This window comes from Stigmatopora nigra, chromosome 18 (genome assembly GCF_051989575.1).
Source record: "Stigmatopora nigra isolate UIUO_SnigA chromosome 18, RoL_Snig_1.1, whole genome shotgun sequence".
NCBI classification, from domain to species: Eukaryota; Metazoa; Chordata; class Actinopteri; order Syngnathiformes; family Syngnathidae; genus Stigmatopora; species Stigmatopora nigra.
In genome coordinates this window covers 7,776,347-7,789,879 of record NC_135525.1, presented here as the reverse complement: position 1 = coordinate 7,789,879, position 13,533 = coordinate 7,776,347, and the positions used below count along the sequence as shown (strand labels likewise).

At 38.6% G+C, this 13,533-nt stretch overlaps 1 protein-coding gene across 2 annotated transcripts; it reads right to left on the bottom strand.

Annotated features, from left to right (window-relative positions):
* Positions 1-872: 872 nt before the first annotated feature.
* On the bottom strand, positions 873-13,465 carry LOC144211693 (uncharacterized). 2 transcript variants are annotated; one of them, XM_077739108.1, is made up of 21 exons: positions 13,406-13,465; positions 13,014-13,097; positions 12,864-12,917; positions 12,656-12,736; positions 12,487-12,575; positions 12,379-12,415; positions 12,203-12,294; positions 9,337-11,970; positions 9,185-9,258; positions 8,453-8,549; positions 8,207-8,264; positions 6,655-6,737; positions 6,445-6,584; positions 6,253-6,340; positions 5,076-5,153; positions 4,890-4,930; positions 4,526-4,609; positions 3,402-3,459; positions 2,360-2,433; positions 1,492-1,546; positions 873-1,079 (listed from the first exon to the last, which is right to left on the bottom strand). In XM_077739108.1, exons 2-21 carry the CDS (start codon positions 13,079-13,081, stop codon positions 985-987), a joined length of 4,080 nt encoding a protein of 1,359 aa, XP_077595234.1. In that variant the 5' UTR covers positions 13,082-13,097; positions 13,406-13,465; the 3' UTR covers positions 873-984. The 2 variants fall into 2 exon arrangements, with proteins under 2 accessions (XP_077595234.1, XP_077595235.1); XM_077739109.1 differs by having other exon boundaries at positions 13,402-13,438.
* Positions 13,466-13,533: the final 68 nt, after the last annotated feature.

Here is a 13,533-nt window from a genome sequence, read left to right as displayed (position 1 = left end):
GAATTTTTACCCTGGGCTAGTTGTATGCATGTGGGCTAGTTGTATGTATGCATGTGCAAATTTCCTGTTCGCTAGCCGATAAGATGCATGTTGGGATGCTTTCCACAAGTGGGCCTGATTGGTATACAAAGACGCTCACTTACACGTAGCCATTAAACACTTAAAGGAGGAATCTCGTGACCACTAAATTCCGTGTGCACTGTAAATAACCTTTGTGATAGGACTCCTTCAAACAAGATGAGGAAGACATTCCTTTCCACTGAATTAAGGTTTATAACAAGACCCATTCACAGCTTCGAGCGGAGTGTAAAATAAAAAAAAATAAAAAAATAACAGCTGACTGGGAGAAAGTGGCAACTTGGCAACAACACATCTGGCATTTGAAATGCCTCCAAGAGGTGCTGACATTCCAGTTTTGCTTGTTGTATGTCTTTGCTGCCAGCAGTTGTTTGGAACAACACTAATTTTGATACTTTAAGTGTTACGTACTGATCTATGCACTGAGTTATGTAATTGGAGAAGCTGTTGACATTTTAAAAGCATTCCATAGTTAAGAAGGCTTAAAGTTTTCTTCCTTAGTAATCAATATAATGCTTGATTGAATGACAGATTATTGTTAGATAATATATCTTTTGACTGCAAACCCTTCTTATGCAGAATAATGTATCCATAACATTTCAAAATAGCACAGTTCAACAAAATAGTTAGGCCACAAAGAACACAAAATACTAATTCATCGTTAGCATTATAGAGAAGAATCAATGCAAATTATATATATATGGTTATGTTAAATCTCAAATTTACTGTTTATAAAATGCGGTTTTCAACTTACATTTGGAATGAAAGTGTGAACTAGAGAAGCCACCAAAAACTAGATTTTTGGTTATTTTTTTATTATCTGTTTTACATGCCTATGGTGCTTCAGGTTTCTAGAATTTGTACAGAACATTTCCCAATAAATAGATGGTAAAAGATGTCTTTAGCTCACGCTAGGTAGTTGCCGTAACCTTGGAGGGTGTAGGTCCCCACAGTGTCCAATAACCAACCACGTGTAACAACAGGGATTTGTTTGGAGAGACCTGTGAAGTGAATAAAAACGGGTGTCAATGGAATTACAATCAAATGTTAAACATACATCGTATTCATTTTTACAGCCCTAAAGAAGCAACTACAATAATCCTTTGTCCTCTGGTAAATTGTGTCATTTCTGTTTGCCTTTGCAAATCTCCAAACCTTTTGTATCACGCCCCAATGTGACATTTGCGCTCGGTCATTTGTGTCCTGCCCGAAATTTTTCACACTCACTCTCCTTGGCAAATCTGTTGCATCGGGTTGAAAAAATGGGGAAAAAAACGTCTGCCACCTCGTCTGTCAGACGTGGTGAGTTTCACACTTAATGGTAACACTAATTGTTTGTGAGGATTGTGGATAAAAAATCAGGTTTTAATACAAATAGAACTGAAAAGTTTGATAGTGTGATAAGAAACTTACAGCTGTACGAAGATGCCACTGATCCATTCTGAACAATGACCAGCTGATTGGACTTCTGTGAGACAAAAATAAGAGACTTAGAAAACACATCCACGCAGCTTTAATGGTACTTTCGGCTTTCATTTATTTAGCATCTTTCCGCTAAACACGCAGTAGCGAAGCCGAGCAGAATAGTAATTAGAATTGCAGCATTGACAGAGGGCAAGTGGTTTACTGATGTGTACAATGTGCAGGGATGTACTCTAGTTAAATAATACACCACTCTGGATATGAAACGTATATACACAAGATGGGATCATTAAAATTTAAACAATAACACTCACAGCAATAGGGGGAATTAATATTGATATATTCTTAAGCCTTTATAGGGAAGTCATTTAATTTTTGCCTGAAAATGACGGTGATAGATAAGAGAAGCTCGCAATTAATTGGACAATTAGAGCTGTCCATGGTACCAGTTGTTGGGTGGAGGTCAGTTAAGACTTACATGGTTGTATTTCTTTATTTTAATTGTATTAATTTTGTGATAGAAGACTATTTTATTCATTTATTTATCCATAAAATGTTATATATTTGCTCATTTTCAATTCTGCTTATCCTCACAAAGGTTGCAGGGGTGATGGAGTCTAGCCCTGGCAACTATGGAAAGCAGGGGGACCCTAAAATGGTTATATTCTATATTAGAAATAATTCTAAAAAGAGTAATGATTAATAAGTAGAATGCATCATAAAAATGTACATTGATACAACTGTATGAGGTTGTTTTTTGTCTGAACCGAAATGTGCTTTGTGCTTCCAAAGAAATAAACATGACAGTAAAATTAAACAAAGTAATAATAGTAATCTTGGTTTTTAAAGACAGTTTTACCCGTTTCTTTTGGAGCTCAAGTGGATTTTTGGCCACCGTGGCTCCACACAGTTGCACCATCCACTCCATTTCCTCTGGGAGATGAACAAAAAACACAGCGAGCAACAAACATTAAAATATCAAAATGCAAATGCACGCAAGGAAAGCTACGCCGTAATTGTGTGGTGTTAGGAAAAGAGCGATTATATGCTGTGATGCCAGAATGCCAGTCCTCACTCCATTATTATTTCCTCGGGCATTCCAGCTTGGCAAGTTTATTAGCATGCGGGTGAGCAACTTTCCAAGATAGAATGCACCAAAGACAATTACAAGCACTTCTGTATTCAACGCACCGATTATTGCAAGTTGAAATGTGGGTGTGAAGTACTTCAATTTAAACATACTGACGCCAATAGAAGTCCAAATACAAGCAATCATTTTTTAGTCTTCAATTCAACTAAGCCTACGTCATGCTGTCCCATTATTCTATTCATAAAACATTTTGAAAAATGGCTTGACAATGAGCCAAGCTGTTTTTTTTTTTACATTCATTTAAAAGAGCTGCTGAAGCCAAAACTTTACAGTGTGCGTCAATGTAGGTTCAGCAACATGTACAGCATAATAACAAGTGTGAATGTTTCAATGTCGGTCAGAAGTCAGCTGGTGCTGTGCCGATGCCTGTGGCAGGCCTGCAGGACGCTGACATCACTGTGACTTAAGAGACATTTAGAATTCGGCAAAAAGCAAAGTACGACAGCACGGAATAAACACAAACAGATGCAAACATGTTGTTGTTGTTGTGAGAAGGAGAAGTTCCCAAACTTTTTGCATCCTGAGGGGAACTTTTCAATGAGTCTTAAAATCCTCATTCCTAATTAAATATCAATAAATCTCTCAAAAATTAAAATACACAATTTTTTTGGTCCTCTTCAGAAATAAGACTGCAAAATGTTCCTATTTTAAGTAAAAACAAGAGTTTATATGTCCAAAAAAAGCAGTTTGATGCCCAGTTAATAATCATATTTGAACTAAGATGGTAGATAATGAGTTCATGTTTACTTACCTGTGGTCATGTCTAAGAAAGGTCCTTGTAAGCAGATTTCGTAGTTCCTCATGAGAAGCTGAGGAGACAAAAAAAAAATAACTGGCTAAATCCCTTGATGGTCTAACTTGAAAAACAAAGTAAATGAACAACAACCCATCGAACAACAAAGACAATCACTTTATTACATTCAGGGTCACCTCACTTAGACGGGAATAATCATATTAAATGGGTTCCTTGAGCCTTGTTGGCCACATCAGTCAGACAGCATGAGGTCAGATACATGGGTAGGATGGGGAAATGTGGCTTTATCAGGAGGAGCTAAAAAAATGACTTTCTCTCCTATCCTGTCACTTGAGAATGATCATCAGCCAGAGGTGCTTTGTTTGATGAAAGTCTCGGTGGTACAGATTTTTAATTTAGACAAAGTTAATGTCCTTCAGGGGATATTTCAGCGTCAGGTAATCAGTGAGCATGTTAATTCTCACCAATGCGAAGGATTTTGTATTGAAATCACAGGGCCTAAATCAATTGAAATACTACCTTGCCTTATGCAATGGATTTTACGGGTTATAAGGAGACATTTGGTCAATTTACCAACTTTTACCAGCTAGGCCTGAGTGATATAGCTAAAAAAAAATAGTTCCGATGCCCTCTCTCCATCTAAAGGCAATAAGTATAATAGAAAAAAATATTTTGAATACTAAACATAAGTTACCGCTATTTCTAACATAGAAATATACTGCAAAACCTCCTTCCTGAGTAATAAAAGTTTCTTTCTCGCTCCCCACTATTAAGTATTCAGCCCCCGAATACAAAACAATAACTACAAGAAGAAAAACAAAGGCCTTCTCATGGAATCATCTATTGAATAATTTGTAACTGGAATCCCATTTTAGATAAGACACACTTGACACCTCATTACTATCTGCTTTACATACATAGACTTGTATTTATTCTTTTTCCGGTTATCAATAATTTTTCCTACTACACTATTAAACTGCACTTCGATCCTGCCACTATTCTTGCATAGATTCATGTCAACTGACATTAAGTGATAAAATCCTTTAGTCTGCATTGCGCTTTTCACTGAGACGAAAAAATAATCAAAACAGTAACTTTGCTTTCTAAAGTTATGCACTCACATTATCATCATTGCTGGTGCGCGCTTTCATTGGGCCAAGATGGTCGGACCCGTTCACCACGTCACCTCTCACTTCATATAAATTCTGCATGGGGAAGATGACAAAACAATAATGCATAAATCTTAATTAAAAACAAAACATCCCAAAAAGCTGGTATTCAGACAGTCTAGAAAGTTGGAAAACCACTTATTTACTTTTATAATGAACTCATTGTGATGCAGCGGAGTCATTATACTAGCTAACGGGAATGCAAAAGTAAATGGCTTGACAAATAATGCATGACGTGTATCGTAGGAACCGCCATAGAAAGCTTCGTCATGTCGTCTCATTTCAATATGGAGATTTAAAATGGGGCGTGTGTTACCTCATCCAAGAGTTTCTTTTGCTTGAAACATTCAGCAATCCCTGCAAAATACAAAAAAAGGGAATAAAATGGGGACTTATTTGGGAGCACCTCCCTATTGTTTTTAAACCATGGGAGGCGTTGTCTCATAAATAACGACAGAGCAGTGAGTAAGGCATAAAAAGGATCATTAAGGACAATACTTACAATTGAAGCTCACCACCCACTTCCTGCCTGCAATGCCAAGGAAGTACTTGAGTGTACGCTCACATACAAGTTGTTCATCTTGGGGGGAGAAAAATGAAAGAACAGGAATTTATTTTCCAGCATTATTATTCAGTGCCATTGATAGCTATAGACATTCAATCCATTTTAACCTCCCATTTCAAATGGAATGTCTGTCTTCATGAATGTCAGATATTCAAGACAATTGACAATTACTAATTTTCAAGGATTTTATCAATTCAGCACACCTTCCAATGTTAAACCAGCAAGAATCAGGTGGTCTAGCGCTCCCCCTATTTCATGGATGCCACAGAAACGACCTCCTATTAAGGCCTCGTTGCAATGTGGCGCGTTGGAGACGGCGAATTAAAAATAATCTATCAGGGAGGGTAATTAGTGGCGAGCAAGAGAATGAGGTCTGCTGTGCCTTATCTCCAAATAGCTTGTGTAGGGAAGAGGCACAAATCAGAGAGTACTGTTGGAAATTAAAATGTTCTTTTAATGTACTAACTTAAGACGGCGAGAGCTTCTTTGAAATGCTTGAGAAAAACTATTAAGTCTTTCCCAAGGTGCAGGTATACCAGCAGTAAACTGTAAAACTTGTTCAATCAATTAGTGGTAGCCTATGATTTTCAATGACAGTAGATGGAATTATGTTTGGTAGGTTGTGGTTGTTGGCACGATTAACCACAACTAATCGATAAGGAAATTGATTGACATCATTTGTAGAGCCACAATTTTAATCTATTAAAAAACGGCCCTACCATTAGCTATATATGGTGTTCCTCAGTTATCCATCAAGATTCTGAAAAGGTATAAAAATGACTTCCACATTTTATTAAAATGACACAATAAATAAATAATGCCTGATTTTGATATCAAATACCAAAAAAATAAAATTCCCCAGTACATTTTTTGTCTCCAGTGCATATTTACAGCTAAAATGTCAAGCCAAGAAAAATAACTGTTAATGGCATGTTATTTAAATAAAGGTCGACATAAAAACATTATTTGTGGCAGCCCTGATAGATTTCTATTAAAAATTCCACTCACGGAATTGAATACACAAAAAAAAAAAAAAGGTTGAAGAATGTACACATGACGACACGCCTATTCCACAGATGTATTCACATTCTAAGCACAAAGTGTCCTCACGTACCTGTGCACATGACAATGTGAGTCACTTCCGCCGTCACCCGGGAGACAACACGGGCGCCGAGTCTCTTGGCAAACCTCTTTACAGTGATCTGAAACAAAGCCAGGTGTGATTGGCACAGGCGACACGCCCCTCGACAACCCAGCTCCCATTAAGTTGGATAATTGCAGTTGCGCCAGACGAATACACACGCACCTGCTCGGCGGGGGCCAAACCGGATGACACCAGCACCATTTTAGCTCGGTTTCGGTCCCTCTCTGGAGTTTTGTTCTCCTTGTCGCTGGAGGTGGAATTTGATTCGGCGACACTTTTCTCAGCTGCGGAGACTGTTGTCGCTATGCAGGGGAATGAATAAATAATTCTTGTAAAATAATGAGCAACAGGATGTTAGAATTGTGAGCTTACGCATTTCTTTGGCGGGCTGAGACAACTGTTCTGCATCTTGAGGACGTCTATCTGGCTCCTCTGTAACATTTGCAAGGGTTTTGCTGCAAAATAAAGGATAGTTAATTAAATATGTGTCGGGAATTTTATAAATTCTTAGGCTGCCATTGACAATGCTAAGTTTCCAGTTTCAATTGAGAAAACAATAAAATAGAAGTTTAAAATTTAGGAAGTAAAGACTATTAGTGAGAATATAGCGCAATGACAGTAAAAAGTTATTGAAAAAAAATTGTTAAAAAATTAGGGGGTAGAATTCATTTGCGGCGTGATGTCATTTGAGGAAAATGTTTTACTTTGTGTATTGAAAAGAAAAAATATAAACGAAAAAAACAGAAAAGTACAATGAAAACATCATGATTTTCACAAAAAATGAAATGATGCGGTAAACTGTCAGTGTACAAGAAAAAAAACACCAAATTAAATAACTAATACAAGTACTAACACAATTCTGTTGTAAACATGATTAAAATGAAATAGCAAAATGACTCAAAAATTCTACCACTGCAAAAATCTTAGTACCAAAATCTCTCACTAGAATTGAGAGAACATGCTATAATTTTTTATTGTTCTTTTGTAAATCAATCCACAAGTATGACCCTTGCTTTTTTTCCCCCCGTCACTGTCAAACAATGATTAATTTGTCTCACTGAACCCGCAAATCGTAACGCCGGTTGCAATTATTTCGGCGGCGCACTTTTCTGCCTGCTTCTTATTTTCTGCAACAAGCTCATCTCGCTAAGCCCCTTTTAAGTTATCATCCGCCAGCCCCTCTTAGCTTGGAATGGAGCACTTAAAAGCTCTTGCCTCGAAGGGTTCTAGGTGTGTGTGTGTCGGGGTGGGGGGAGACTAGGGGGGGTCAGTCAAGCGGGAGATAGATTACCAAAGCAACACAAGTTTTTCTCTAAGTGCTCCGAAACGATAGAAGATACGGGGAGTAATGACTTTTGCTTTTTTTTTAATCTCTTTGGCGCGGGAGCAGATATGGGGTTCATTGGAGAGATTACCTGCCCATCATTCTACCAGAAGAGGGGACACCTAGCCAATTATCTGAGGTGATAAATAAGGGTTATTTCTGTAGAAGATAAAAGTGTGAAAAGAAATACCTGAGCAGGCATGTTACCATTGTTCTCATGAAAATTACAAAGAAGCAATTTCTGTCCCAATCTAAAAGGGATCTGTGAACTTAACATTTCCCTGTTAAGGATATGTTAGATAAAAGCTGAAAGTTGACAATCAGACAAGTTAAGTAGCCCTTATATTTTGTGTGTTGTTTTATGGTGAATAAGTTAATAGTGAGTGCATTCGTCTCAATTAACTGCTTTGAACACAGTTGCTATCTAAAAAAACACATGTTATACTGCAGCAACAAACCTGTCATTGCTTTTAAATAAGCTGTATTATTTAACATTTTTGAAGTGTTCAAATAAAAAAACAAGTCGCACTTGAGCATTGAAAAAACTATGAAAAAAGTGTGTGTGTGTGTTTTGGTTTCAAAATTCCCGAAATTACTTACCTGTCTGAATTATGGTTTTCATCCAGGTCACATACATCAGATCTTTTCCCAACTGGGCCTAACGACAGACACAAATAACAAATTTATTTATATATTTTAACCAATTATGAGTGAATTAAATAACATTCAGCCTTCCCCAAAAAGCCCTATTGACCATTTAATTTTTGTTTGATTAATATCTTTCTAAAACTAAAAAAGAATCATATTAATCTAGTATGTTCATGTGTTAAACAGTGGTCTGCTTACACACAGTAGGATTAGCCTCCTTCTCTTGAAGGACCTCAGTCACCAAAGCCATCAACTTCTCCAGCCTAACGAGCTCTTTCTGCATCTCCATCTTTTGCTGGCAAATGAGGGAAAAGAAACAAAAGCAAGACTTTACAATTGATTGAACTGGGGAGGGGCAGAAGAAAATTGGAATGCCACCTTCAGTTCACACGTAAAAACAAGTGTCAATCAGCAGAGGTGGAAACTATACTTAGCTGTTACTTAATAAGCGGAAAACTCAAGCGTGTTTAATTGTTCATGTTTTTACTGTCAGTAAAATATTCACTCATTGGCTGCCAGTGACGATAGATGTCAATAGAAGTTAAAAGTTTAAAACAAATAAAGTCTGTGTGAATGTAGGCAGTCAAGATATGAACCTAAATAGAGTGAGTTTTGACAGTGGACAGATAAAGGGAGAATGCAGGATGATTGATGAGGGCGGAAAACAAACATCTCCTCTGTGGCCCATGTAAATAAAATGCAATTTAAAAAGTTGCTGAGAGGGACATTTTTCAAAAAACAACAAAAAAACTGAGCAATCCGTAAGACTGTAAATGACATTCTTATTGGCGACATTGGGTTTGTTGCCCTCTAAAGGAGGAAAGGGAAAAAATGCATGCGTAAATGCTTGCACCATATTTATTACACGTTTGTACACCCATAATCACAAGTTTCTATTACTTACAATGGAGATAACTTCTTCAAATTTACCTGCGTAACAAGAAGCTCTGTTGCGAATTGTGACGATTCCGCAGAAATGTTCGCTCCGTTCACTGGTGCATCATCTGCAAATGAATAGAATTAGGGAAAGAAATCACTTGTCAGTATAACAGTACATTTCTGTAGATCCTGCATGATCTTACTTTCATATGGAGGGTCAAACAAGTCGACAGATGCTTGGCTGGACTCAACGTAGTCGAGATTCGAACTCCGGCCAGGGACTTCAACGTCTTCATGCCCGTCATCTTCAGCATCAGATTTGTGCCCGTTAGTTTTCGCAAGAGGTTCCTGCTCATTAACTTCAGCATCAGATTCTTTCCCGTCAGCTTCAGCATTGGATTCCTGCGTATTAGCTTCCTGCCAATTAGCTTTAGAAGCACAATCGCCCTGAGTGGGTGGAGCGACATTGTGGAATATTTGTGTCAAAGTGGGAAGCTTCTGACTGATGCTGCTCTGTGACTCTGGCGTATACTGCAGCCTTCGAGCCCTCTTTTTCGTTTTCCGTCTAGGATTGCTCGGGATGGACAACGGGGGGCTTGTCCCCGTCCCGAGAGACGGTAAGCTCATTGGGACGTCAAGTCCGTCCGGAGTCATTGAGCAGTCGGTCTCCAAGAGATGTTGGTATGCAGTTACCAAACTGCTTCCAGCGTCAGTGTGACTCTCTGTGGTGTTCTTTTGACTCTCCCTTGTGGAAGTTTCCAACATGCTTGCTGGGGTTTTCTGGTGCTCCCGTTCATGAAAGCAGAGTCCAGAACTCCCGATCTGGGGGATGAAAGACACAACAGGGCTTTCCGTTTCACGTGCTTTCACTTTGTTGGGACTAAGGACACTGCTGACGGTGCTCCTAAGGACAACTGAAGTAGCAGAATTCATTTTCTTTGAGGGAGAATTAGTTGGAGGGTTCAAATCGCTACCAGGTGATGGGTCGGTCTGGTCCAACCTCGGTATTATCTGCTCTTTGGCACATTGAACACCTGATCTAGTAGGGTTACTATTTTCCAAAGTGTGCACAGGATTTTCATCCACACTCTGACTGTTCTTCCCATTTGAGCGGGTGAGGCGGAATGATTTCCTTTTGGTGGGCTTGAAGCTCTTAAAGAGTTGTTCGGTATCCATCTCGCTATCGTTATAGTTCTCGTCCTTTTCCTTCGGATTACTGGAAATTGAACAATGAACTGGATCTTCTGGAGCAACTCCATTGACTTTTGGCAAACATGGGATTGGAGGATCAGGATCTGAAAATTCGTTACTTTCAGTTACAGGAACTACCGTGATCTCCATGTTTTCAGATAAGTTATTTTTAGACTCTTTTGAAGCCGACAGACTCAATGTTCCATTGTCTTTCACTTCCTCGTCGGGTGACTTATCACCCTGCGGAGTTGTGAGGGGAGACTTCATTTTAGGGGGTTTGAAGCTCTTGAAGAGTTCCTCAGTTTCCATATTGCTATCATTATAGTTCTCTTTTTCTGCTGATTCATTTGGATTTGAACAAGGGACTGGCTCTTGTGGAGGAACCTCAAGAAGACTTGGAGAATTTGGGCCTAGAAGAGGATCAGGATCTGCACATGCCTCAGATTCAGTTTGAGGGACTTCCATAAGAGGGTTCCCTAAACTGGAGATCTCCATGTTTTCGATTGTGCAGAGTTCTTTGTCATAAACGCATCCGTTAATTTTACTATTAGTTTTAGCAGAGAGGACTGATGTCCCTTTCTTGTTAACATTTTTGAGTGTGTTTGCACCCTGCTTTTTTACAGTTATTAATGGAGCTTGCTGCAACAGCAGCCTTCTGCTTCTGCTTCTCCTGATGCAGGTTGTGACGGCCAACTCCTGGTCCTCACTGCTTGGGTAGTTCTCAATATGAACCTGAACCGCCTCTTGTGGAAGATTACTCTTAGTGAGGTCATTGTCATTTTGCACACCGACCAGCACTAGAGGTTTTACATGTTTGGTGAATTTGCTTCTCTCTGAAGAACTTCTCCGCTTATCTGTTTTTTTCGGACCTAAACTTTCCATCTTAGCTTTGGTCTGCAAATCAGAGTCATCCTGCTGCAAAGCGCTACGTAATCTCTTTATTGGTTTGCGTTTAAGATGAACAATTTCGAGGCTGTGAAAGTCGATTTGGTCATTTTCATTGTTTTCTGGCAAACTGTCTGTATCGTCACTGTGAATATTAGCTGTTGATAAATCTCCATCTTTATCTTCAGGGCTTTTCATGACATCAGAAAAGCTAGTCAACCTGGGCTGTTTTCCTGAAGAGTTTGATAGATTCTTAGTAGTGGAACCTGTGGTACTTTTTCGCTCTCGTTTGTAGGTGGCCCCAAAAACCTGATCTTCAAGGGTTTTGGTGACCTGCTCCTTGTGTTGGAATGTCTCAATGTCCTGAAGTGAATGGGAGCAATTTAAATCATCTGAAAACTGAGAAAGCTCTGTAGGGTCATCCAGCACAAGGCTCCCTTCAACCGGAACCTTCATGAGCCACTCAGCAACCTTCTCCACACTTTCCATCTTCTTCTTTTTAGAGATTTCCTCAATCTCCAGATCACTTTTCTGTCCACCAGATTGTGTTAGCGTTTGATTTTTTAAAACCGCTGGCACAACTTGGTCTTTTCGTCTTTTTCTTCGAGTTACAAGTCTAGAGATTTTGACTGGTGCCTCCCTTGTTTCCATACACAGTGTAGTTGGAACAGAGTCTCTGAGGGCTCCTTCTTGAACTTTACCTTCTGTCGTCAAAGGATCGGAATGATCAATTCCCATGACTTTTGCAAAACCTTGAAGGGCTAAAGAGATGAATAAATCCAACCGTTTAAGAATTATCACAACAATACTTTGAGTTAGAAAAATGACAAACTATGTATGTGAATTAAACCATCTTTTCAGTTATTTATCCTTGGAGGGTTATAGTTGGTTTTATTCTATTGTATATTTTAAGCAAATCTATTTTTTATGAACACTTAGGGTAATAACGACATATTTGCATCACTAACTTTGTCAACAACTAAGCTTTCTCACCTGCTTTTGTTGAGGAGTAAGAACTCGAAAAAGTCTTTTCAACACCCTCCAATTTGTTTGGTGACTTATCAAACTGCTCATCATCAGTGACACTGCATTGAGTAAAAAAAGGGATTATAACCAATAGTGACAATTCCAATCAAATGGGATTCTCATTATGAACAAATCACACTTACTGAGATTGCAATTTTTCCTGAGCAAGTCCTGTGAAATCTGTCATTGGAGAATATTTAAGTCACCCTTTTGAGTTGAGCTATTTAAAATGGGAACGATGCAGTACTTACAGTTTGTGCCAGTGTCATTCTCATAGGCCTGAATCATATCTTGCACACCTGTGATGAGTTTCTGAAAGCTCGGGCTCTCCCGCAAGCTCCTACAAAGAAAAAAAAAGAGATCGGTCAGAATATCTGAACAAAAATAATGATTTTATCTGTGAAATATTAAATGTTGAACCTCTTGGTGATCTTTTCTTTACACACTGGGCAGTTGGCTGCTATTCTTTTGGTGTTTTCCAACAGTTTCAGCATACAAAACCTAAGGAGGTGCAAATATTATTAAAACATGTTTACTGGGTTTATGGCAGACTGATTTTCATTTTTTAAAGGGCATTGCTTTTCTTAGTAAATATGTGGACTAAATATAATCATGAAATGACACTTACCTGCAAAACTGATGGTCACACTTAGTAGAAACAGGTTGAGTCATCAAATCCAGACTATTTGGGGAAGTTAAAATATTAGAATCAAATTTTCATGGAAAAGACTTTCCCATGCAATTAAAGGGCTAAAATAGCCCATTTAATGATAATTACCAAATAGGACACTGCAGTGACTCCCACACAGCAGTTATCCCTCTCTTGACCTCAGTATCATTATTCATGATGTCGTTTTTATTTCTAACAAGGGAAACAAAACGGTCAGTTACTAAGTTTCGACAACACGTCAGTGAGTATTTAGATCTATGAGGACTCATAGTGTAGCAAGCAATGTCGTCACTTTTGCAATGTGGTCTGATGACAGCGATCACCAGGATTTGGGATTGACAATATCTACAGGATTTACAGATCTATTAACGATGCATCAATATTGGACTTGGCATAAATAATTCCGACATAACACGTGATCAACACATAACACATGATCAACACATAACACATGGGAGATATAACAATTTAGCAGAAGTAAACTTTGTCTCTTTACCTACCGCCTTGTCTTTACTTGCTTCAGTTTTCCCGCACTCTTTCCTTCTCTTGTTAGTGTTGAACAGCTGACTCTAAATTGATATAGCGCCGCCCTTCTGGCGGAAGATGGAAATGACAGCATTCATCTGTC